Source organism: Aspergillus welwitschiae (assembly GCF_003344945.1).
Source record: "Aspergillus welwitschiae strain CBS 139.54b unplaced genomic scaffold BDQ94scaffold_11, whole genome shotgun sequence".
In the NCBI taxonomy this organism is placed as follows: Eukaryota; Fungi; Ascomycota; class Eurotiomycetes; order Eurotiales; family Aspergillaceae; genus Aspergillus; species Aspergillus welwitschiae.
In genome coordinates, this window is record NW_020798705.1 from 289565 (window position 1) to 313679 (window position 24115).

At 49.1% G+C, this 24115-nt stretch overlaps 7 protein-coding genes across 7 annotated transcripts; 3 read left to right on the plus strand and 4 right to left on the minus strand.

Moving 5' to 3' along the window:
- Positions 1 to 1000: 1000 nt before the first annotated feature.
- On the minus strand, positions 1001 to 6739 carry BDQ94DRAFT_177608 (P-loop containing nucleoside triphosphate hydrolase protein; the record flags this gene model as incomplete). The annotated part of the gene is made up of 18 exons (XM_026772950.1): positions 1001 to 1045; positions 1139 to 1227; positions 1365 to 2014; positions 2091 to 2191; positions 2247 to 2432; positions 2509 to 2930; positions 2984 to 3048; positions 3222 to 3453; positions 3522 to 3869; positions 3937 to 4099; positions 4149 to 4446; positions 4503 to 4807; positions 4863 to 4967; positions 5097 to 5211; positions 5376 to 5933; positions 6033 to 6150; positions 6250 to 6451; positions 6521 to 6739. The coding sequence occupies 18 exons, from the start codon at positions 6737 to 6739 to the stop codon at positions 1001 to 1003; spliced, it is 4221 nt and encodes a 1406-aa protein (XP_026627778.1).
- Positions 6737 to 9066, minus strand: BDQ94DRAFT_140859 (uncharacterized protein). The gene has a single exon (XM_026765709.1). The coding sequence runs from the start codon at positions 8962 to 8964 to the stop codon at positions 7360 to 7362; it is 1605 nt and encodes a 534-aa protein (XP_026627779.1). The 5' UTR covers positions 8965 to 9066; the 3' UTR covers positions 6737 to 7359.
- Positions 9067 to 9290: 224 nt separating this feature from the next.
- Positions 9291 to 10896, plus strand: BDQ94DRAFT_15101 (monocarboxylate transporter). The gene is made up of 4 exons (XM_026767686.1): positions 9291 to 9817; positions 9864 to 10118; positions 10175 to 10613; positions 10671 to 10896. Exons 1-4 carry the CDS (start codon positions 9330 to 9332, stop codon positions 10836 to 10838), a joined length of 1350 nt encoding a protein of 449 aa, XP_026627780.1. The 5' UTR covers positions 9291 to 9329; the 3' UTR covers positions 10839 to 10896.
- A 704-nt stretch (positions 10897 to 11600) lies between these two features.
- BDQ94DRAFT_158678 (glycoside hydrolase family 76 protein) lies at positions 11601 to 13092 on the plus strand (the record flags this gene model as incomplete). The annotated part of the gene is made up of 3 exons (XM_026768984.1): positions 11601 to 11679; positions 11759 to 12468; positions 12526 to 13092. 3 exons carry the CDS (start codon positions 11601 to 11603, stop codon positions 13090 to 13092), a joined length of 1356 nt encoding a protein of 451 aa, XP_026627781.1.
- Positions 13093 to 13105: 13 nt separating this feature from the next.
- BDQ94DRAFT_140861 (uncharacterized protein) lies at positions 13106 to 14704 on the minus strand. Its single transcript, XM_026765710.1, has 2 exons — positions 14248 to 14704; positions 13106 to 14195 (listed from the first exon to the last, which is right to left on the minus strand). Exons 1-2 carry the CDS (start codon positions 14697 to 14699, stop codon positions 13178 to 13180), a joined length of 1470 nt encoding a protein of 489 aa, XP_026627782.1. The 5' UTR covers positions 14700 to 14704; the 3' UTR covers positions 13106 to 13177.
- Positions 14705 to 16122: 1418 nt separating this feature from the next.
- BDQ94DRAFT_158680 (NAD(P)-dependent alcohol dehydrogenase) lies at positions 16123 to 17256 on the minus strand (the record flags this gene model as incomplete). The annotated part of the gene is made up of 3 exons (XM_026768986.1): positions 16123 to 16411; positions 16472 to 16901; positions 16974 to 17256. The coding sequence occupies 3 exons, from the start codon at positions 17254 to 17256 to the stop codon at positions 16123 to 16125; spliced, it is 1002 nt and encodes a 333-aa protein (XP_026627783.1).
- Positions 17257 to 21986: 4730 nt separating this feature from the next.
- On the plus strand, positions 21987 to 23913 carry BDQ94DRAFT_169080 (cytochrome P450; the record flags this gene model as incomplete). Its single annotated transcript, XM_026771212.1, has 7 exons — positions 21987 to 22185; positions 22243 to 22375; positions 22445 to 22636; positions 22690 to 22838; positions 22895 to 23139; positions 23210 to 23478; positions 23532 to 23913. 7 exons carry the CDS (start codon positions 21987 to 21989, stop codon positions 23911 to 23913), a joined length of 1569 nt encoding a protein of 522 aa, XP_026627784.1.
- Between the last annotated feature and the right edge of the window lie 202 nt (positions 23914 to 24115).

Consider the following 24115-nt stretch of genomic DNA (forward strand, 5'->3'; position numbering starts at 1 on the left):
TCGATGTGCTGGTAGTTCCCACGGCTGCTGGGACAGAGATATATGTTACAAAGGATCAGCCAGCTATCTTAACTATGCGTGAAGCCAGAGGTATTGAGAAAACTTGGATATACCAGTTGGCATTGTGAAAGACATGTGGACTTTGGGCAGGCATACTCTGTACGGCTTACTAACTGGCCACCGAATTAGCTGCAGCGCTGGCAGCGATTCGTCTACAGGACTATACATATCAGGGAATAGCAACGATGCTCATATAATGCCAATCTTTAGCTTGAGCTGTTTTTGCTCCATATGGCCTTAAGACTTTCCGCGCTGATGCGTTTTTTTTTTTTTCCATCTTCGACAAGAACTTCAAAATCTCACAGTTTTGTGACAAAACATTTCAATGAACGAACATTTGGGCTTTAAAGTCGAGAAGCCCGGATGGCTTGACTTTGTGCAGGCAGACGCTGGAATTCGCCTCTCGTGCCCACATTAGGCGAGGAAAAGGTACTCAGTGTAGGGGTCAGCGGCTACAGTTCGCTTTTAAGTTACACTTCATATATATGAGATACTGTATAAAATGTGAATCTTAATAGTTTATTTGAAAAGTTTCTAGGTAGATGACAACCGCCCAGGAGCTTGGAAACTACTTTCACAATCACTGTCACAGTGGTTCAGTTCAGACCAAGGCCCGAAATACAACCGAAGATTTTCAGACGGGACAGGTCGATATATACGTCCATTCGTACATATGTCACGGGGTCAAGTATTATGGGGTGGTTTTAGGTGTGCACGATAATACGCATATTCTCACCAACAACAATCGAATTGCGTCGCTATCACTCCTCGACAGGATGATAACCATGAAGTTGGCTACAAAAGGCAAGACCAGAGATCCGAGAACGAACTCGATTTCGCTTACTGAGGCACCCTATCAGTAGCTGTTCATGACTTCCCTACTAGATACTAGAAGCCACACAATTGGTTGATGGTAAGGAAGTGTAGGGATTTGGACAAATCACAATTCTGTCTTCTCCATCCATTGAGCAAGACCTCTCTTTTCCTGCGGAGAAAGGACGCACTTCCGTCTCGCAACGCGTCCCCTCTTGCGGCAATTCTCCAGTCCGAAAGTACGTCTTAATATAATGCTCCTTACACGCCAATCGGGAAGCAAAAGAGCAATGCTACAGCGAACGTCAATAAGATTATCGAGGATATACAAGGAGGAACCGGAAGAACTTACACCTTCAGCGTGCTAGACTTCATAGATACTTAGTGCTTAACAGTCTGCGAAGATGTATGAAGTCCTCACGCGGGATAACCTCATATAAGTTCATGCGAATCTCAATGGGTGCCTGAATGTATGAGGTTGCGAAAGGTACTACCTGGCGTATTAAGAAGCGCAGCCGGAGGGCCGAACTCGACTATCTGTCCCTGGTCGAGGACCAGTACGAGGTCATAATCCTCACGAACAGCGTCTTTCTTTAAGCGATGGATAACCTCGAGCACGGTATGTTTTTGCAGGCTGTTGCGCAGGAGGCATCGCATGGTACGTTCTGTCTCCTGGTCAACAGAACTGGTGACTTCGTCGAGGAGAATGACCGGAAACTTGGAACTTTCCTGACGGAGACGACAAAGCAGCCTCGCCAAGCAGAATAGTTGCTGCTGCCCTGGTGTGAGTGACCCGTCGGTATCAATGTCAAGATCGAGAGCCGATTTCGGTATGGGAAAGTGGGCCCCTGCGTCCGAGAGGCTTTGGTGGTAAAGCTGCTCGAACACCTCCCAGATGCCCACTTGCTGCAAGGACTCTCTAGCATAGGTGTCAAAGTCCTGTGAATCAGCATGCCGGCCCCAGGGGTCCATATTATAGCGAACCGAATTGGCGAAGAGTAAAGGCTTCTGTGGCAGGCTGAGGAAACTGCCTCGAATAGAATCCCGACTGAAGCCTGTAATGGGTTCATCGCCGACAGTCACCACGCCACGCTGAATGTCCAGCAACCGTAGCAGCGTTCCCAGAAGAGCAGATTTACCACTAAAGATGAACAGTACCTGTCAGTTACTATTGTCGTATTACTCAGTTGAAGGTTGAAGCGGCAGCATTGGCTTACCTGCCAGTTCGGCCACATATGGCCACTTTCTGTCCTTCCCGAACTGAAAAGGTGACATCCTTCAGGATCATGTCCCCACTAGTTCTATGAAGAGGAATGAACTGTCAGTTTCATATCTCACAATCCTCACAAACAAACCGAGTCATACCCGTTGACGGCAGAGACGTCCTGGAATGCAACGTTGCCGTTTGCAAACCCTGCTTTATGTTCAGGCCGGTTGGAAGGGTCATCTTCCGGTGTCATACTGATGTTAAATTGACGAATTCGGGCCGCAGCCCCGATAGAAGTCTCCAAATCGACCCAAAAAGTCATAACATAACGTATAGTAGAACTGAGTGAAATCTAATTCGAGGGTTGAAGATGTCCCCGATTAGCTTCCTGCGTCTTAAATGGTTCGAAGGGAAGAGGCAAGGCATACAAGGTTAACCAACGCTAGACCCAGAAAGCCAACTGATCGTTGTGATCGCAAGCCTACTGCGAGGCCGGTGACCGCTACTGCAAGGATCATGACGATAAAGTCTAGGATCATTTTCAGCCAGACCTGTATGGAAAGGAGCATATAGTTGGCCGCCTGAGAAGTCTGCAAGAGTTGCCTGGCCTGGCATTGAAACTCATCTATTCGACCAAAAGCCCGAACGGTTAAGAGACCAGAAATGGTGTCATTAACAAAACCCGAGAGCGGAGCCTTGGACTCAATGTCCATGAGCCGGAGCTGCTTCGAGGTGCGCAAGTAAAACCTCTGCAACACCCACAGACCTCCTACCAGGAATGGGACGGAGATCACCAGGTACTTAGAGGATAAGAGAACAATGATTGTCTCACCGAGAGCGGCGCAAAGTGCTAAAAGTACTCGTGAGTGGAATGGCTCCTGTTAATGGAAAGAGAAAGTATACCTGTGAAGGTGTTCAACCAAGCCATGGGGAGGTCGTTGTCCAACAACATGATGTCTTGAATAAATCTGTTTCGAGCCATATTAGGAAAGCTCAGGTATTGTGGATATCAAATACCTGTTTGCGATGGAATCAGACCCCTTGGAGATTACGTAGGAGACTGGGCCCCTGCGAGACGCAGTTAGTTGATGTTGACGCAGACACCAAGATATGGAAGCAGCACCTTATCAGACTTTCCAACTGATCCCCATAGATGCCAATAGAAGATGAAGTCATCAGAAACTCGAAGAAAACACTGTTGGGAAACCCTGGTTGTAAGCGGGTAACCAATATAGACCGGAGAGTAATGAGGACGGACCAGCAAGTTATATAGAGGAGGATCAATCCTCCTACTACTAAGCCTGTGAAGATACCAACATAATAAGCCACGTGGTCTGGATGTTTTGACTCTGCCCAATCCTGCAACCAGACACCTCGAGGAATGTTAGCGCTCGGTCTGTAGTACCCATGGATGACTCGAGAACTGAAGTATATATCTTACTTTCGAAGGAGCGCTCTGCCCCAATTGCCATTGCCAGAGCCACAAAGACCAGAAAGCCGGTGACACTCATTGAGCGGGCGAAGAAAAGATAAATCGACCAGTCTGATGGGGCTGTGGCCGCGCTTTCATCCTCATCAGGTAGGCTGCGAGCCACTGAATCCACGCTAGCCACGGTGATACTTTCTGTAGGAGTGGAGGCTGTTTTCAAATTCTCAAAGTTATCATTACCCCCCAGGTTTCTGTTTCCAATCATTTCTTCAATATTGGAAGTTTTCTTAGATGAACCACGAAAGAGGATACGGCCTTGGTCCATAGTAATGACATCATCAAATTTGGATATGCACAGATCTGAGCCCGGTATTAGCTTCAGGAATATCGGGTAGTCGGGAGCGAGGAGAGGGGAGGAAGGATATACCGGAGTGAGTGGCAAGGACAACAGTGCACTCGAGGCGCTTCAGGAGACCAAATGGGGAGAAGACAGCTCCGATAATTCCTTGTTCCGTCTTCTTATCCAGGCCGCTCAGTATGTCGTCAGCCAGAAGCAGTTGGGGCCGGGAGTACAGAGCGCGGGCAAGCGACTAAGCAGAGTCAGCATGAGACGGAAGCATACGACACAATCCCACTCACAATTCTTTGACGCTGGCCGCCGCTCAATCTCGAGCCCCCGTGGCCGATGATCGTGCTGTCCCTCTCTGATAGACTGTCGAGATCGGGAAGCAGGTGAACAGCCTCCAGCACCTGCTGGTACCATCCAGAATCCATCGCACGGCCACCAAGGATGTTATTGCGAATAGTGTCGTTAAGAAGCCAGGGCTCTTGAGCACAATAAGCCATACGTAGATGTGGACGGACGTAGCTGTATCCGGACACGAAGCAGAGCTCGCCGAGGATTGCTTTCAACAGAGAGGATTTCCCGGAACCAATGCTAAATCTCATAAGCCAAAAAGTCTATAAACTGAAAATATGTGCACTGGAACAGACCTTCCTGCTACGATGACCGCACTACCCTGACGGATGACGAGCGTAAGGTCGGATAGCAAAACCTCTCCCTCGGTGTTCCCCCCAGAGTAACACGCATTGTGAAATTTAATGAGTGTGCCACACTCTTCTCCATCTAGTGACACAGAAGCATCTGGTAAGGGTTTGCAGTTGAGCTCAAATATATCCTTTCCATGGGCATCAACCGTTTCTTGTAGGGACAGAGTGCCCTTGGCTTGCATAGATGAGTGTTCTTCTAAAAAGGACTGGATGCGCTGAATGCACTTGCATGCTGATAAATAGAGGATCTGTTGAAATCTGGAGCAGAGCCAAAGAGGTGAACATGGTATCAGTTGTCATCACTTCGTCGCGCGTCCTTGACACAATAGCAAACCCGCCGTATGCTGCTACGAGAGCTATCTGAGAAGATGCTGATGCTGGGACAGTCGATAAGATAGACCAGATTAGCTTGGATCATTAAGCCTGCTCTGCAGCATCGGGGAGCTTACACGTTGTTATAATTAAGGATAAAACACGACGGAATTTACTGCCCTGAATATTAGCTGACGATCCATGAGTCTAGTCCAGTCTCCTTACCGTGCCAGGTGAACTTCGACGATCCTTAGTCTCTTCAATTCCTTCATATATTGGGCGGCAAGTCCCAACATCTTTACTTCCTTGTAGTGAGACAACAGGGTCATGGTTGACCGGACTCGCCTATCCGTGGCCGCGAGCCATTTGATCTGCCGCTCGCCAATTGGGTCGCCATAGAGTGTGCTCAATAGGGTCAGTACAACGGTACTTAATAGCGGCCCTAGAAATCTGAACTAGTTTTAGCATAAAAAGACCCCGTATGCTTCTAAATGATGAACTTACGCTAGCCCTAACTTCCAGTAAATCATATACAGGCTTACACCGACGGAGATCACGGCAGCCCAGAGATCATGAATCACACGCGCACCCTCAATGATATGTTCCATATCTACGTTGATCAGGGTGGTGATAAGGCCTGGGTCAGCTTTCGCAATTGGCAAGCGGAGCAACTTGCTATAGATGGCATCAACCAGAACGTTGCGGATCTGCAACGCCAGGCGATTTGACGCGTGTGCATACCATGCGTTGAACATGGATGTGAGACCGTAAAGCAACGCGCATGCCCCAATCAATCCGTAACCCACACTCATCCGCTCGCTGTACCCTTCGCCCTGGACAAAGTCTAGTATGCGCTGAAGTAGCAGAGGTTGGACAAGGGTCACGGCAATCATTACTCCACGCGGCAGGGCAGGTATCAGCAGTTCAATGCGTAGTGTTAGAAAAAGGGCTCGTAGCAGAGAAGTTGCTTTGGATCCTTGCACCTGACTCAAGCGAGAATATTGACCAAATCGAGTATTGTAATGGCCCGCCGTGGCGGCATCATACATGCCAAAGAGATCGCTGTATTTCAAAGAGCGCTTGTTTCCTTGCAGGGAGAACGCGGAGGTGAAAGATCAGCTTCACAGTCTAAATGGACTATAAGCATACGGAGAGACCTACCATCCCACAGTGTACGCGCTAGCCAGAGGAATAGGCCCCGACCATAGAGCCCGCTTAGCTGCTCCCTCGAAAGCGTTGCCAGTGCCGCGGTAGGCAAGTGATGGGGCTTCGTCCGGGCCTCAGCCCTGGCCAAGACAACAGTGACGGCGAGACTGATCGTCTCAACGATAGCTAGGCCAGTATCCCTTTGCATAAGCCAGAGAGAACGGATACGCACCGCTTGAAAGATGATTGTTACTGAAAGGAAGAGACTGAGGAACAGACTGGGTGCGACCGCGGTGCGGTGCAATCGATACGACCACCACGCTAAGGGAAACGCTGTTACGAAGTATATAACCTCCGCTGCGATACTGGTGCGGACTCGAATTGGAGTTCTCGACCACAATATCAGCGAGGCCAATCGTAACACAGTGTAAAGACTGACTGCCAGCTAAGGTGAGTTAGCCTGTCGTCATCCGCAGTATTATGGATACATTCGGCACCCCTACCGGTTTGCAGGTGCTCAGATAAGGTGTTGCATGTAAGAGCTGCCTCCGCTCCCTTCCGCAAAGCACGCCAATGAGGGAAGCGACAATGAAGAGGATACTGGGCAGAATGATCAGGATGGTATCCTCAAAGGTAAGGGTGAAATCAAAGCCACCGCGGCAGCTCTGTGCCCACGGGCCCCAGGATTCATCGATCTGTTCGCAGGTTGCTATCATAGTCATCTGAATTCGGTAGTAATTCCAAGAGATAGATCAAGAGATTAATAGACACGATTGACGCAGAAAGAAGCGGGATTATATATGACTTCCGTATCAGATAGATAAGCCAGTGATTGGCCTGTTACAGTCACAGGTAGGCTGAAAATATACACAGAATAACAAGTGGTCTGGATTCGAGGTCTTATCATTGGACATCCCTGCTAGTACATTGCACCATTATATCTGGACCGACGGAGACCGAACCCCCCAAGGAGTGCTCCTTGGACCCGGCGATAACGAAAATCACCTAATCTATCCCCATAACTCTGGGGATTGTCAAGCGGGCCAGGAATATTTTCGCGACATCTGAGGGTCCTACCACCAAAATGTGGATGGAGGGGAGGCTGAAAACCTAATTGCGTGGGACACCTGAATAGTGAGTAACCCGTTTGAGTCAACCAAAAATCCATCATGTCAAAGGTGTACAAAGGCTGTAACATTGACCCAAGGCCTACCATATGCAGCAAACAGCCGAGATCTCCAAAGTTCAAAGATCAAACGCATAACTAGCCAATGGCCAGACAACTCAGAGATGCATAACGCATTTCGTGGCAAGACGTCATTAGAAACAGAACCTCCTATCTCTAAACCAACCCAGCTTCCTGCTTAACCGCCTCCAGCCAACACAAATCATCCGCATATGTCTGATTCCACGGATCATCACTCTCATACGCGAACAGCCTCGCACGATCCTGAATCATCTGATCCGACGGCCTGCATCCATTTGACATCTGTTCGCGAATAAACGCCAACAGATCGCGGTGCACATCAAAATACCGATCCAAAGCAGTCGGCACATCCCACCGAAACGGAATTTCATCGTCCTCTTCATCCTCCTCCCGCGGCATCGGAAACACATCCGATGTCCGCCACGGATCAGGCGTCTGCGCCTCACGCCCAATCAAATATGGCGGTATCGCATTCTCAACGAGCCGCTGAGCTTCCGGCTCGAAACCCCAATCGCCCATCCACTGCTTCATGTCGGCACCGTGCTTGAAATGCTCTGCGACATGGTCGACTCTCTCCTGCCAGGATTGGAACGTTGCGCTGCAGAACCCGCAGCGGGAGAGGATACGGTGGCCTCGGCTTTCGCGCCAGGTGAGCATGGCTGCATGGAAAGTGTCGACGCGGTGGGTTAGTTTCAGGTGCTGCCGGAGGTTGTCCTTCCGAGTGAAGATGCGTTGCTCGGATGGTTTCTCGAGACAGGTACTGTAGTTGTGTGCTGTTTCGAGATGGTCTTCGTCTGCGTTGGCTTGTTGACAGAAGACGCACACAGGTGTGCCGTTGTTGTCGATGATGAGTCCGCCTTCTGGAGAACAGCGCCATTGGTCGACGGGAAGGTGAAGAGCCTTCTCGTGGCGCTGCCAGTCGTATTTCGTTGCGAACGTGTCCGCGCAGAACGTACACTGGTAGGGCCTACGAGTCCACTGCAGACGGTTTGCATGACGGATGTGTTTCCGACGGTGGCGACGAGATGACGGACGATGAAGTGGGGTTGGTGGACGTTGTGGCGGCCTATGCGATGATAAGGCGACCGAAATCTCCGAGCTGGATGACTGGCTGCGTCCACAGCTGCTGATGGAAGCATCCCCGAGAACGAAGGAGCCGCTGGAGTCGTTGCTGGACCAGGCGTACTGGGGTACGGTGTATGGCAAGCTGTCCGAAAAAGCGGAAATATCGCTATCGGCGAGAGCTCGCAGGATGTCATCTGTGGCTGCGGCCTCGCTTTCCGGTGGCGAGCTCCTCCAGCGTTCCATGGGGGATAGGAATGACGGGCTCTGACGGGCAGACATATACCCGCTGGAGCGCTTACGCCGTCGAGCGTTGATAAACCAGTTGGAGACTTGCGCCCGAGTCAGACTGGTGCGTTGCGCCAGCTCATCCTTCTCCTGGGTCGTGGGATATGGGTTCTCCGGGTGGTTGTTGAGCCATGACTTGAGGGTTCTCACGGCCTCCACGGATAGACGCTGAGGAGGGCGTGTAGGGGGGGCAGGCCCGCCGCTATCTGGAGATACTGATGTCGCATCTGGCTGGGATGGAAGAGGAGAGAAGCTATCGGGAAGCTCCGACGGTAGCGAGAAGATGGGGTCTACGGTGGCGGGATATGAAACAGCGTCTTCATCATGCAGCGGTGGCAGGGATAATATATCATCACATAATTTAGGGAACGCCTGGTGAGCGTGCTCCATCTGGATAGTATGCGGACATGCTCACCAGAGTAAGGACCTAGATCGATGTGAAAGTTGAGGTTGCAAGCGGACAAAATCCTCTGCGCCCTGCCATTGACATCCGCTCCACTTGCCGGCTGTCGGCCGCCTTCCATGGATCCTCTTATTCGCTGCTGACTCCGATTGTAGCCGAGATCGGAGGATAATAGTGAGGTAACCTAATCATTAAGTTTTCAATCTAAGATTCGAATAGCTTTGAGTCACTCAATTGTAGCCACTGTACAGTTCATCTTCGCAGTTAGGGTTTTCACCCTACTGGTGCTTATTTTAACCTCTACAAACTATCAGGAATCGTAGGAATTGCATCCCTCCATCGTTGCTCCAATATGGCCTCCACGTCTACCACCACTGCCGTTGAATGGCAGCAGGGTCCCCCGATTGAGCTTGAGTCCAGGGCTCCCAAAAATGCCGTCGCACCGGTGTCAGATCCGACCGATGAGGTCATGGAGGCCTCCCGTCTGGCCGACGCCGAAGTCCCTGAAGGAGGAGCAGGGTGGATAGTTATCGCAGGTTGTGCAGTGATTACCTGGTGGTTCATTGGGACATCCTACTGCTGGGGTGTGCTACAGGCAGCGCTTGTCAAGGACGGAGTATCATCTGCATCTACCCTGTCATTTGTGGGCTCATTAGCACCGGCTTGTATCTCGTTTCTGGGTATTCTCAATGCTCGCGTGATCCGCAAACTAGGCACCAGAACGTCGGCACTCCTGGGGATATTCCTACTTGGATTGGGAGAAATCCTTAGTGGATTCGCAGTCCACGAGGTTGGCGGTCTGTTTGTTACTTCTGGTGTGGTGATGGGACTCGGAACGAGGTATGTCACAGCACTCCTAACTGATTGTAGTTTGCTAATGAAGTAGTATTTCTTTCATGGTGGTCTCCATCACACCGGCCCAATACTTCAAGGCAAAGCGCGGCATTGCCAACGGTATTGTCTACGCAGCGGGTGGTCTCGGCGGTGCAGCCATCAGTTTCATCTTGGATGCCCTGCTGTCTCGCGTCGGCACGGCTTGGACGTTCCGCATTCTGGGGTTTATCACGATGGGCACTGGTCTCCCTGCAGCTTTTCTTGTGAAGCAGCGGATACCTATTCCTCCATCTGCTTTCGTAGAGTGGTAGGCACAGTACACCCACCATATAAATCCATCGCACTCAGCTAAATCTACCCCAGGCGTCTATTCCGCGACATCCGATTCCTGCTGCTCTTTGCAGCCGGGGCCATCGCGACCTTCCCTCTACTCGTCCCCCCATTCTTCCTGCCCCTGTACACCGACTCCCTGGGCTTAGGCTCAGCCGCAGGAGCTGGTGTTGTGGCAGCATTCAACTTTTCCTCCGCGCTAGGAAGATTGACCTGCGGATTTGCCAGCGATACGATTGGCGGACTCAACACGCTGTTCGTGTCGCTGTTACTCAGCGCACTGAGCATGTTAATAATCTGGCCTGTTTCAACATCCATTGGACCATTGGTTGTTTTCGTGATCATTAACGGGATGGCGAACGGTGGGTTCTTCTCTACTATTCCTACGGTTGTGGGGAATGTGTTTGGGTCTGCCAGGGTGTCTGTTGCTATGGGTATGATTGTTACTAGTTGGGCAGGGGGTTATCTTTTGGTGAGTGCAGTGCTGTGAATACGCCTTGGCGTTTGGATACTAATAAGTGGTGTTCAGGGATCACCTATTGCAGGTTACATTCTCGACGCCTCGGGTGGCGAGGATGCCGGGATCAAGGCGTACAGACCGGCCATTCTGTATGCGGGATTCATGGCTTTGGGGGCGTCTATTCTGGCTGCTTTTATACGTTTGAAGACAGATACACGACTGCTTAAGAAGGTGTAGCTTATTGTCGAATTAGAACCAGCTGGAATGCGTTTGTCGAACTGAATAGTAGTTATGGTCTGTTGAGGAAGAACGATATGGCTATACGTAAAAAATACAGTAGCCGAGAGGGGCGACATGCGTTTGCGAGACGGCCATTGAAGAGAATCGCCGGTGCAGGTCCCAACAGTATTGTGAGATTCTTCGTCAAACCAGGTTTACCATTGCTACCAGCTATCAATACCGACAAGCCAAGTGCAAGGTGTCGCCCGCTCGTATCATCTACCAGTGAACTCACCCCCACTACCACAGGAACCCTAACCCCAAAGTACCACTAATCAGACAATAAGTAACAAAATAATCGGAATCAAATGTGACAATACACTCTCCAGTAACCCCGGAGCCAATAAGCACAATAACAAAGTAGCCCAAGTTACACCCCAGGAATGTGACGTTGCCGGATCCGGCCTCAACACCCACCCTCATCCACACCCACATAATGCCTATTGGCCCGACACCCAACCCCAGATCCAGTGTGACCTGACACTGCATCACAAATCTCGAGCTTATTGGTAGATTAAATCTCATTGGTGTGTTCCTGGATGATTTGATAGGTGGGGTCGGTTTCTATGGAAGCATGAGATGCCACATTCCGATGCGGGAATGGGAATGTAGCGTAGATGACAATATTCGATCAACACAAATCAATCTTCTTTCTCTCCCTTTCCAACTCTCACTGCCGCTCAGGGAGCAGAGCAGATCTGATTCACCACTATCATCACCATGTTGCTGCGAATATGGCACATCCTGTATACCTTCATCGTAGTCGTGCAGGCCATTGACTACGATGTCGACGATCCAGGTACTGTCCCTACCCACACAATACACAACCCCATTGCCTACATACATACCCGAACGAACCAGCTAATTAACCTGAATAGACTCCATCAAAGCAGCCTGCCACTCCGTCGCCCGCCAAATGCTAACACACTACACGGGCAACCAACCCGGCGACAACCCGGGCAACCTCCCCGACCCCTACTACTGGTGGGAAGCCGGCGCCATGTTCACAGCGCTAGTCGACTATTGGTACCTCACCTCCGACGACACATGGAACAACATAACGACACAAGGCATAACCTGGCAAGCCGGGCCCAGCGGCTCCTTCATGCCAGCGAACCAAACCCGCACCGAGGGCAATGATGATCAATCCTTCTGGGCCTTCGCAGCCATGTCCGCCGCGGAGCGAAACTTTCCAGACCCGCCTCCATCCTCCGGAAGCCCAGGGTGGCTCGCCATGGCGCAAGCAGTATTCAACACGCAAGCTGCGCGGTGGGACAAGAGTACCTGTAACGGCGGGCTACGATGGCAGATATTCACGTTCAATAATGGGTGGACGTATAAGAATACCATCTCGAACGGGTGTTTTTTCAATCTTGCTGCTAGGCTAGCCAAGTATACGGGGAATAGCACGTATGCGGACTGGGCAGATACGGTGTGGGATTGGACGGGCGAGGTTGGGTTCATGACGGATACGTATCGGTTTTGGGATGGGGCGGATGTGAGCAGTGGGTGCGGGGATTGGAATTATATTGAGTGGACGTATAATACAGGAGTTTATCTGCTGGGGGCGGCGGTTATGTATAATCTGGTGGGTTATTCTCTCCCTTGATTGTGATTATTGGTGGAAGGTGGCTAATGGTGACAGACTGAATCGCCCGTCTGGAAAGCCCGAACAGAAGGCATTCTCAATGCCAGCTTCGTCTTTTTCCAAGACGATGTCATGTATGAGCGGGCATGTGAACCTGTGAGCACATGCCAGGTTGATCAGCGCTCCTTCAAGGGGTACTTGGCGCGGTGGATGGCCGCGACAACGCAAATGGCGCCGTTCACGTACGATCTGGTGATGCCGAAGCTGCGGGCGTCGGCAAAGGCAGCGGCAGAGACGTGCACTGGGGGTGAACTCCAGGCGACCTGCGGGCTGAAGTGGACGGATCGGAAGTGGGATGGAATGGATGATGTGGGGATCCAGATGGCGGCGCTGGAGGTGATGCAGTCGACGTTGATCAGTCGGGTTGATCCTCCTGTCACGCAGGATACAGGGGGCACGAGCCAGGGCAATCCAGCGGGTGGAGAGCCAGGACCCCCGCCGGCGCCGGTGCCGGAGGGACTGAGGTTGGAGATCACGAAGGCGGATCGGGCGGGGGCAGGGATGATGACGGTGATGCTTTCGATGATAGTTATTGGGTCCACAGGGTGGATGGTTTACGAGTAATGGATGGGATCTTCTGGGTTATGAAGGTTTCATTATGTACATGTTCATATTGTCATTCTATTTGGTAACTATGCTGGTCACAGAATCACTTTCCTACAGGGATATACTCGTTGACACCTTGCACTGTCCACAGAGCAGGGTGTTTGTCCCTCGCGCTCTCCATCCCAGTAAACATGTTGTCCAGTGCTTTCGTATGTCCCTTCTCGTATCCTCTGATGCGGAGATACTCCAATTGCATCGGCAAATGATCCACCAGGACGATATCTCCTAACTCACCCATCCCAGTAGCAATATACCACAGACAACTTACTCCCAGACTCAAGCTCTTCAGCGACATGAACTCCTTCAACACACTTTTATTCTCAGCATCATCCTGCAACCCGCTTTCACGCTTCACAGCAACAAATTGAGACAGCTGATCGTCAAATTCCAAATCGAGCACTTCCAACGTGGCCCGATGTCTCAGGATAGCCTCTATCAAACTGTACCGATCAAAGAACTCTGCAAAGCCGGCATAGCAGCCCCCCTGTACAACTGAGTACCTCAACTCTTTCAAGCATTTCATCGAACAGATAACCTTGCACAACAGATCCGACTTGAAATCGCACCCCCTCAGATCCAATCGCGAGATATTTGCTGAAAAAGGCGGAAGCAACCCATCCAGTGCAGCGCTAGAGGCATTCCCGAACCCCTGAATAGCCTGCATCCGCAGAGATTCGATACTGGGAAGGGTGCGCACCAGCTCAATACAAAGACAGAGGTCCTGGGGAGTGCAAGCACGGGACCGCGCAATATGGAAGCTAGAGGCTTCTGTTGTTAGAATCTGGAAGTGCTTAACATTAGCCAAGTAGGGGATCTTTCCTTCGCCCTTTTCGATGAGATGACTCGAGTTGGCATGTTTGAGGAACTTGGCTAGTGGGTACTTCTCGATTTTGGCTGCGAAATGGTGGTTATCGGAAGGGTCATTGAATCGGGAAGATGTGTACTCCCAAAAGGGAGGGGAGATAGCAAGAGAAGTCAGGTTGGGGGAGGATGCTATGAGGAGGACCGTCAAGGCTTGGCCGATGAAGGTGGATTTGCCGTGGTAAGCATCCTCTTGGGTGCTGGCTGGGTCAGATACGGTGGTGATTTCAATAACGGTAATAGAGAACGCACTTGTAGTATGTGAGATACTGCCAGTCCTTAGTGTAGTCTGTTTCTTGCATGGCCATGTTGAGTAGTCTCTCCTGTTCAGCACCGATAAAGCCGGCTCTGGTGGCGGCCGCACGGAGACGCTGCATGTCGCCTGCGTCAACAGGGCGATCATATTCCCGCGGCTTGTAGTTCAGCGGAGAGCGGACGGGAAGGTCCATCTCGATGTGACGCACATAACTGGCGAGGTTACAGTCATGCAGGATGTCAAGGAGGATGGTATAGGCGTTTTTCAGGTCCGGGGTGCAGTTGATGCGGATACAGCGATATCTGGTTTTATTTACGAGGTCATTGCTGTGGATGAGCGTGAACAGCGATGGACTGAGGAGAGAAAAGGAGTAGACATCTCCGCTGTGATCGAGAAAGGAGATGACGTGCAAGAGGATGTCAGCGGGGAGAACCGAGAGGGCCGGCATGATTGTGGAGATTGGATAGGAACAGGTGAGGTTGGAATACACTTGCATTACTCGTCGCGCTTGGAGGGGTCTTCGGTTGCGGCACATTCGGGTGGTCCCACTCGCACAGGAGGGGGACGTGCGAGTGAACCGCGATGGTCTAGGCCTGCCTCTCACCATCTCGCCTGTTCGATTGAGTTAATTTAAGTTAATATGTTCACTATTCCATCGGATTTAGACCTAATATAGCCCTTTCTTTTGATCAAATAAAGTTAGGATTTCGCAAAGCTTCCCGAGTTACTCGACATGTCTAGGAACTGTCAGCACATTCTAATCTATCTTATTCGGTTAGAACATAAGATGGTTATCTGCATTTATCGATAATCTACATCTTTGGTACTACTAACGCCAGCTGGCGGGCTCTATGTGTGAGGCTGTGAAGTAAAAGGACAGTGCCAGACGCGCTCCAAGACCGCGTGTACTAGCGTGTATTTGATTACTAGTCTCGCACTTACACTAACCATATGACGAGCGCTAACCATACAAATTGGTAGAAACTCAATATACCACTGCTGTATACCATCCCTTATGATATGTATAGAACTAGTGCCCATCGGCGTATTACACAGGTAATTGAAGAGAAACTCAAACCTTTTCTGATAGTAGCTGTAGCAAGACGCCTAACTCAGAGAAGAAAAGTGTTCATACTCATAATTTTAAATGACTGTCCCTGAAAGTAATTGGTGAAGGATCGCCAGATTTTCCATTCACTCCCTCACAAGAAATTTCAGCGATGGGTGTACGTCTATTTAGGTACGGAGGTCTGATGTAGTAAATGATAATCTGCTGATATCTTATCCAGTGTCGGTAGCCCCCACCTAGGTAATCGCTCTATCTTCACAGTGGAGGGTTGACATCTTCAATTCATATGCCAGATATTCAAGTCAAGAAGACACTTCATCGACAAGTCCTACCGTCTACTATTCTGAATCCTCGTGTAAAGCATCGAGTATGAGATATCCGTCTCAGTCGTGGATCAATGTAGTAAGAGTATCTAGTGTCGTAACTCTGCCTTGCAGGTTCTCACCAGTTCCCCCCTGGTATATCATAGTCTTACTATGTGATGGTCGGGTGTTGTCTTAGTGCGAAAATATGGGAAGACCCTTTTTACTGATGTCGCGACAGGCTTCCCGATTTATATCCAGCTCAAAACGTCTATTGGACCACTTGAGGTGAGACAGAATTCCGGGTTTCATGAAGGCTTACGATCATGGGCTTGTCAGATGCATGAAATGGAGAAGCACTATATCGATATTACCAGGCAATAATCAGAGACTATAACAGCATAGTACCCCCAAAATTGGCAAATTTCGGCCCTAAGCTCATAGCTCATAGCGGAATATATATCCTCCCGTAGATGGAATCCAAGAGCCAAGGTGCGGGTCTATAATGTATGATGTTCCAGGACTGCCCTGTATCTAATCTTACCCGCTCTCAGTTTCTCAATCGCCTCTTCAAGGCCGTTCCTAGTAAGAGGGAAAGTCATAATAGTCGGTTTGATATCAAACCGGGCAGCAGACTCCAACAACTCTTGCAGATTACGCCGCGAAGTGATGAAGCATCCCTGAATCCGTATCCCCTTCTGACCAAACGGAACTAAAGGAATAGGAGTAGGCTTCAAGGTCACAGAAATATGATATATAGTCCCGTTTGTATCAACCAAATCCAGTAGACTGCGATGAATATTAGCATGATCTATGGCACTCTGTTTAGAGGGTAGATGGAATACCCACGAGGCATAGTCAACATCAGAGCTCCCACATAATAAAAGATGTTTGACGGGTTTGATGTGATTTGGCATCTGAGGATTGGGAAAGCGATAGAACTCTGACGCTCCAAATTCTAGCGCTTCCTCGCGTTTCTTTTCCGAACTTGACAACGCCACCACGTTATATCTCAATGCCCCAGCAAGCTTGATCGCGAGATGACCAAGCCCCCCTATTCCCATGACACCAACACGGTCGGAAGGTCGGATGCCATTGTTGGTCAAGCAAGCCCAGACAGAAGCACCGGCGCATAGGAGTGGTGCTGCATGGGCCGAATCGTATCCTTCTGGAATGGGATAGACGGCATCGGCATCCCAGACGGTGCCGTGGCTGAATGATCCAACATCGAAGTCATGTTGGCCGTATGCTCGTTTTTCTCTGCAGTGATGATCGCAGCCTTGCAAGATTAGTATGCATCAGGTTGAATAGAACAGAGTACTGATGGCGGAGTGGAAGGGAACCGACATACCACTTATACAGTTGTCGCATCTCCCACACACACGACGGATAAAGCCGAATCCAACCCTGTCCCCAACTTTTACGGACCTCACGCTGGGACCAACGTGCTTTACAACACCTACCCCTTCGTGTCCAAGAGCCTGGTCGCAATGAAGAAAGTGCTCGTCTGTTCCGCACAGGCCGGAATGGGTGGTCTCGATGAAGACATCATTATCTCCGAGTCGCCGAGTAGTCAATTTCTCCACAACCTTCCCATCTGGTGACCCGCACAATACTTTGAATGTATATTCCATTGTGGTCTTGAGGTTTTCGTTGTTTCAAAAATGAAAGGCTTCCTGCTGTTGCGTGTATAGGCATTAAAATAGAAAGTTGACACGCAGAGAGAATACCCGGGGCTTGAAAGGCGACCCGAAGCCAACAGATCGCTAGCAGTGGCAGCCTAGCCCTTACTTGCTCCATAGCTGTTCATACAGCTAGGCCTGCTTCTGGAGAACTACGGTACGAGCTAATATCTCGAGACCCACTGAAATGCGAAGATTTGTAAATGCGACCCGCCTACTCTGGTTGAGCGCATATGCCAATGTCCTCGTTGAAATTCAATTACAAGGGAGCTGCGAGGGCACATTTTCTCCTTCGGGACTTATACGCGGAAGTACATATATTACTGTACAACATGAGTACAGAAAGTATGGTGATAAAGAAGGCTGAAGAAGGTCATGCGGAAATTTTTGGGTTTACACCATGTCGGCAGTGACAAGGTTAGTCTCAACAGTGTAAAGCCTCGATCCTGCTAGAACCCCTGGCCCCCCATTTCTGGAACCCATATCCCTAATAATTTAAGCTTACTCTGCTGTTATTACACCATTATCACACGTTAAGCCTGCTCATATCATTAGACAAGCGACTGTCCCTGTATTTTGATGCTACCGGACGCTGCGCTATACCAAGACTGGACTATCTCAGGAGAGAAGATCATTGCACATCTATACTGTATTTAGAGACAGAAGTTTGATATCTGTGCGTGAGTGTTTTGGGATATTGATAGTAACGAATAAGATAGTTCCAAGGAAGTGAGGGGTTCCCAGATACAGAAGAAGTTCTTATTACATCAGTGGATCCCTGCGCAAGGAGGAAGAGAACAGCAACCTGAATTATTTAATCCGGAAAGCTGCATTATGTAAAAGAATGTAAGAGTTCTGCAAGTGTGTCGCACAAAATATCCGCACAAAACTTGGCGGAGTAAATGGTGTGGACTGCATAACGCAGATAAAGCGTTGGCCTGGGTGTACAGAATGAAAGGCCACCGGAAAAGGGAAATATAACTTAGAACAACAAGGCATGATACTTACTGTGTAGCTCAAGTGTCTCGATTAATATTCTCGTCAACATACAATGAATCGAGACAGCATGCTTCATGAGTTACGCAAGAATCTACCTTCGATATCAGTCGACGGGATACTGCTCCACGCGGCATTTTTGACGGTTAATCTGGTTTTGAAACTGGGAGGGTGGCCCGGTTTGTTGAAGTTCATGCTAAGAACTTTCGCCATCAGTTCAGTATTGGCACCCATCGGCCTGATAGGCTTTCTTTTCCTGGTGTCGTTTACCCCGCGTAACATTAAATCTTTATCAAAGGACAAGTCCGTTATAGGGAAGCCCCTTCTCTTCCCCATCACTCTTGACCACACTCGCCTGTCGCCGATAAAAAACAAATTCACCTTCAATGTCTTGTTTGTTGGAATACCTGTAGGAATCAGTTGTCGTTTCGGGCGACTGTTATCTATTGATGCCGAGCATACAGATGAAGAGGAGTGTACTGAGAGATCTTCTCTTCTGAGGTTGTTACAAACCTACTTTTCCAGCTGGTTCAGCTTTGACTCAGCTCGGTACCTCCACCGTGGTGATGATACCCTCAGCTTAGAGAATAAGCTAAATAAATTTCTGAGAGAACAGGTAGGCGATCTGAACATAGGGTAGTGTGAATTAGGCTGACATGGCATTAAGAACGAGAACCCTGCCAAATGGCCGTACGCATATATGCTGAGCGTACCGCGGTTCCTGTGGTGGGAACGGAGCGTGGTGACATGGTGGTATCTATATTCGGAAAGCAAGGAATTGGACGCGGTGATTATGGAGATCAACAACTCATTTGACGAGAAGAGAAACGTATTATTCAAGGTGCGGCGTACCGGCATATATACTGAAAGCCCAGAAAAAGGTTCTGAGCAGCTCTTGAACTGCAAAGAGGAATATTTAGATGAGGACCAAAGGGTATTTTCGCTGATCCCACAACATGGGAAATATGCCTACAAAGCGACCTGGAAAAAAGAGATTTTCTCCAGTCCATTTGAAAAAGTTGGAGAAACAGTCTCTAGCACGTTTCTGGACCCTGTAGTGCCCTCATCATGGTCAGGAAATCGATCTCTCTCAAATACGACGACCTTCGATCCTTCTGGTGCCCCTAGAATGATAGCAAGGCTTTGGTGCAAGGTACCACCCATCGACCCCGGCAAGGCATCCTCTTTCCAAATCTTCAGTATCCTCTTGATATGGACTGTGAATGTTACTCTGGCAACACCGAGAATTCTATTCCAAGCTATTCGGCTTCACGTCATGAATCTCATGAGGATGATGGAGCACCCGGATGTACGGCCTGGAAGCGAGCCAAGACGTCCGAGTGAAGGGGAAAGGAAAGATGCACCACTCAAGATGCTACATATCCTATTTGATCTACATGCTAACCTATAAAGCAGGATGCTCGAACGATTCTTTCGAGAATTTCTAAAACACATAGTTGCCTCTTATCCAGGCAACTTGGAAGTCACCTACATGCCTTGTAAATCAGTATTCAAAACCACAATTTGCCTAAGGTCTACACAGTACTCGGCAGAAGGTCAAGATCCCAGGCGGCTGAGACTTGAGGTTATGGATCCTGGCTTTTATTCTAGAATCGTCAATTCTCCGAATGCAGGCACTGCTATGGCGAAGGAGACAAAACCTGGAAGGTCACCCGCTGATGCATTATCGTCTCCCGTCATTGCATCCGATATAACTCAATTCCTACAGCTCTTGGATGTGAAGGTGATAGAGAACAGAACCTACGATAAAGCGTGTTCCAGAATATCGTCATGGGTACTATGTCTCCGCCGTTGGCTGACTTCCTCATTCATGGATTCCTATGTTTGCAAGGCTCTCCCCCCTCGTGCACAAGAGGATTACGTCTCATGTCTGATCCAATTATGGGTGGAAAAATTGCCATGGGACTTCTTGAGTTCTCACCAGACATACCGCGTGATTAGGGTTGCGATGTTGCAGTGGGCTATATGCTGGATACTATTCTGCACAGCATGACAATTTGGGTGCTTAGGAATAGAAGGAGGTCTAGAGATATAACAGGATGGGTGTAGTTGGTCTGGTTGTGATTATTCCTATAATCTAAGCAGCTGAAAGTTTCACGCTCCAGTTCGTCTTCAAATACGAATATTGTTACTCAGTCATGACCAGGCTAGACTATTGAAGATGCCACAAGAATCAAGCTGCAGGTCCCGGGGGTCTCTGAGAAGAAAAGCCCTCTGTCACTGAAACAAAGACACACACAAACAAACAAAGAAAAAAAAAAGTCACGCGTGAGCACATATCAACTCTGTGCAATTCTGTGCGAAGGGGAGGAGAGAGAGAAGGGGGGAGAAGGGGGCGTACTGGAAGATATTTCCTTTCTGTGCAAGTGATGGGCGACGGCGGAAAACGCCTCCTAAGCACCCCTCCATATGACGTAAAACTATGAAATGAGTAAGATTGCTAAAAATAAACATGAAGAGATATCTCTTGGAATCGCCGCTATAGGTTGCGTTTCCGTCGAAGGTTCCGCATGATATACCAACAAGAACAATTAATCTCCAACCCCACAAGCACAATTGTCGGCCAAAAGACAAGCCCACCATTCCAAGAAAAGGGCCCAGTTACATGCATATGAATATCCGAGCCCAACGCAAAGACTATGGGTACAATCAGGTTAATCCATCCCATGGCTCTTGGAAAGACGGGGTCAGGACTATTGTCAGAGAAAACAGCCCAGGTAGTCGTCCACCACTGCACCCAAAATATGGGCCATGGCAGAAGCATACTGATCCAAAATAGGTCATTTATTAACTGTGTCAGCTCCGGGCCGTAGTCGCGGAAAGTCATAGCGGCGAGTAAGGTCGCGGGTACCATGAAGGCGCAAAATCCGGCTGCAGCACTGGCGAGCTGGAGGTCCGGAATAGTTGGGTTAAGATTGAAAATATGGCGGATTTGACTTGTAATTGCGGCTGAGTAAGGGACGTAGAGAACCCCCGATAGTTACCATGAAAAATACACTCGCTGCCCGAGTCCCTTTTAAGTAGGTCCGATAATGGGTGTAAACTCTCTCTGCATGATCTATGCAGCACATTTGCCTTGTGTCTATCCATTCTCTTTCTGTCCCAACGTACATGATGTAACATATCATCGTCCATGAATGTCTTTATTACAGTATTGATACAACTCAAGCGATTTCTTGGCCGGAACTGCACCCCTGCTTTTTCGGTAGATATTCTAAATTGTCCGATAAATCACTCGGTGTATTTCATTTTTCACATATCTCCATTCCCCTCCGCCAAAACACCTACTTGCATATTGTGTTACACATACGGGGCCTCAGCAGACACCACTCGAGCCAAGAATTTCATGCCTCCCGAAACATCAGAACATTGCTCTCTTGAGCCTTACAACAGGGCAGTGAGATCGGCATCGTCCTGAAAGGGGCCTATCTGGCCCCTCACCTAGCCTGGCAATTATTACGATCTCTGTATATGGCAATCGTGTCTTGTCATATCGTCCTCAAATCTTGTGCTTTTGCTTGGCATTGAGATTGATGAACCCTGATATCATACCGAGTAAAAGTCTTTTGATCAATACCTTTTGACTTCATTATGCACTTGGTTCACGTTTGTTTTTGTAATGCACTATTTTCACAAGAAACTAGCATTGATGAAAGATATTGAAGATGTTTATTTATCTTATATTTGACTCTATAGTTGCGGTTCTCAGTCCCTCTCTGGCCAAATTTATTCGCTCCCGGAAACGGGGTGCACTCCCACTGCCCCCAGGGCCGAAGGGTCTGCCTCTGGTTGGTAATATACATGATCTCCCGCCGCACGGGAGTAGAGAGTGGGAGCACTGGTTAAAGCATAAAGATATCTACGGTATGTTATCTTCCTCGTACAAGCTTCGGCCCCGTCCATTGAAGCTCAAATTACCAGGCCCTATCAGCTCTGTGTCGACGCCGGGAAATACTCTGATCATTCTCAATGATGCCAAGGTTGCGATTGACCTTTTGGAAAGGCGATCGGTGCACTACTCATCCCGACCTCGTATGGTCTTCGGCACAGAATTGTAAGTCCAGAGGCATGCTCCTCCTACTGTTTAGGAAATTGTGCTGACAATGTTCAATCTCGGGGATAGGGCGGGATGGGAGCGCATGGTCACCATGAACCGCAACCCTGTCCATGTTCGGGGACAGCGAAGACGGATCCACCAATTTCTGGGCTCGGCAAATGCCCTTTCTTCGTTCTATACTCAGCAGGATATTGAAGCTCGGCGCTTTCTTTTTCGGGTTCTCCGGTCTCCTGAACGGCTCGTGGATCATATTCGAAGGTACATATACGGCCTGTCTAATACGGTATCATGTAGCTTACAGATTGCAACAGCCAAACAGGCGCCACCATACTGAAAATTGTCTATGGATATACTACACAGCCTCACGGTCGTGACCCTCTTGTTGATCTTGCGGATTCATCGACGGAACAATTTGCAAAAGCACATACGCCAGGGACATGGCTTGTGGATAGCTTCCCTTGTAAGTGCTGAAATCGCCACTATCTAGCTATAACAGTCTAATGGATCTTATTGGAGTGAGGTATCTCCCGGCTTGGTTCCCTGGGGCTAGCTTCCAGACCAAAGCCCTCGAATGGAGATCCACATTGGACAAATTGACTGAACAACCGTATGCATTTGTCCAACAACAAATGAAGAACGGGACGTTCCAGCCATCCTACGTTTCTAAGCATCTCACACAGGCGGGACCTAACATGAACTCCGAGGAGGAAATGGAAATCAAGTGGTCGGCGTCGACACTCTACGGAGCTGGTGCAGATACGGTCAGTACATTGTTGTTGAAGAACAGAGAAGAAAGGATTATATATGAGAATCTGAGTTTGACAAATGCAGACGGTATCCGCGATATCATCGTTTTTTCTAGCGATGGCCATTTTCCCTGCCGTCCAAGCCAAAGCGCAAGAAGAACTCGATCAGGTTGTAGGGACCAACCTCCCAACAACAGAAGACCGCACACACCTACCATACATAAACGCAGTTATCAAAGAAGTCCTTCGATGGAATCCTGTCACTCCTCTTGGCGTTGCACATGCTTCCACAAAGGAAGATGTATACGAAGGCTATAGAATTCCGAAAGACGCAACCATGGTCCCAAATATTTGGTAAGCTGTCAAAGATACCCTTGCCTCATTATCTAGCTCATCTGGGGATTCAGGGCCTTTCTGCACGACCCCAAAGTCTATTCGGATCCGATGACATTCAATCCTGAGAGGTTCTTAACAACGGAGAGCTACCAGGCAGAGCATGATCCACATAATCTCGCTTTTGGTTTCGGTCGTAGAATTTGTCCCGGTCGTGGCTTTGCTGACTCTACCATATTTCTTACCGTTGTCCGCTCGTTGCAGGCTTTCCGAGTTGCCAAAATCTTCGAAGATGGAAGAGAGATCGAGCCCGTTGTGGGGTATCTGCCTGGAGTAATCAGTCATCCTAAGCCTTTCGTAATCTCTATTACACCGAGGAGTAAAGAGCATGAGTCATTTATTGGTTCCATTGAGATAGAGCATCCGTGGGAAAAAGGGGACCTCGTCTCAGTCTAGACTATTGGTCTCGGGTACGCATCTATGGGCTCAATATTCGTATATCAGCGTCTAGTCCAAGGGCCTAGGAGGTCCATATTAAGCGTCAATGTATTGGTAATTGTGGCAAGCAAGCTCACAGTTCTTACCGTATTGACTTCTTTCTTCAGAATGCCGCTATTCGGCAACTGCAAACCTCCCAATTTCCTTCTTGGGACAATGG

What these genes read in the sequence shown, in the direction of transcription:
- BDQ94DRAFT_140859 (XM_026765709.1), bottom strand. Translation starts at nt 8,964, where the DNA reads ATGGAGCACGCTCACCAGGCGTTCCCTAAATTATGTGATGATATATTA.
- BDQ94DRAFT_15101 (XM_026767686.1), top strand. Translation starts at nt 9,330, where the DNA reads ATGGCCTCCACGTCTACCACCACTGCCGTTGAATGGCAGCAGGGTCCC. An exon ending in CCATCTGCTTTCGTAGAGTG is followed by an intron (nt 10,119 to 10,174) that starts GTAGGCACAGTA and finishes AATCTACCCCAG; the next exon opens with GCGTCTATTCCGCGACATCC. An exon ending in GGGCAGGGGGTTATCTTTTG is followed by an intron (nt 10,614 to 10,670) that starts GTGAGTGCAGTG and finishes AGTGGTGTTCAG; the next exon opens with GGATCACCTATTGCAGGTTA.
- BDQ94DRAFT_140861 (XM_026765710.1), bottom strand. Translation starts at nt 14,699, where the DNA reads ATGCCGGCCCTCTCGGTTCTCCCCGCTGACATCCTCTTGCACGTCATC. An exon ending in CAGTATCTCACATACTACAA is followed by an intron (nt 14,196 to 14,247) that starts GTGCGTTCTCTA and finishes TGACCCAGCCAG; the next exon opens with CACCCAAGAGGATGCTTACC.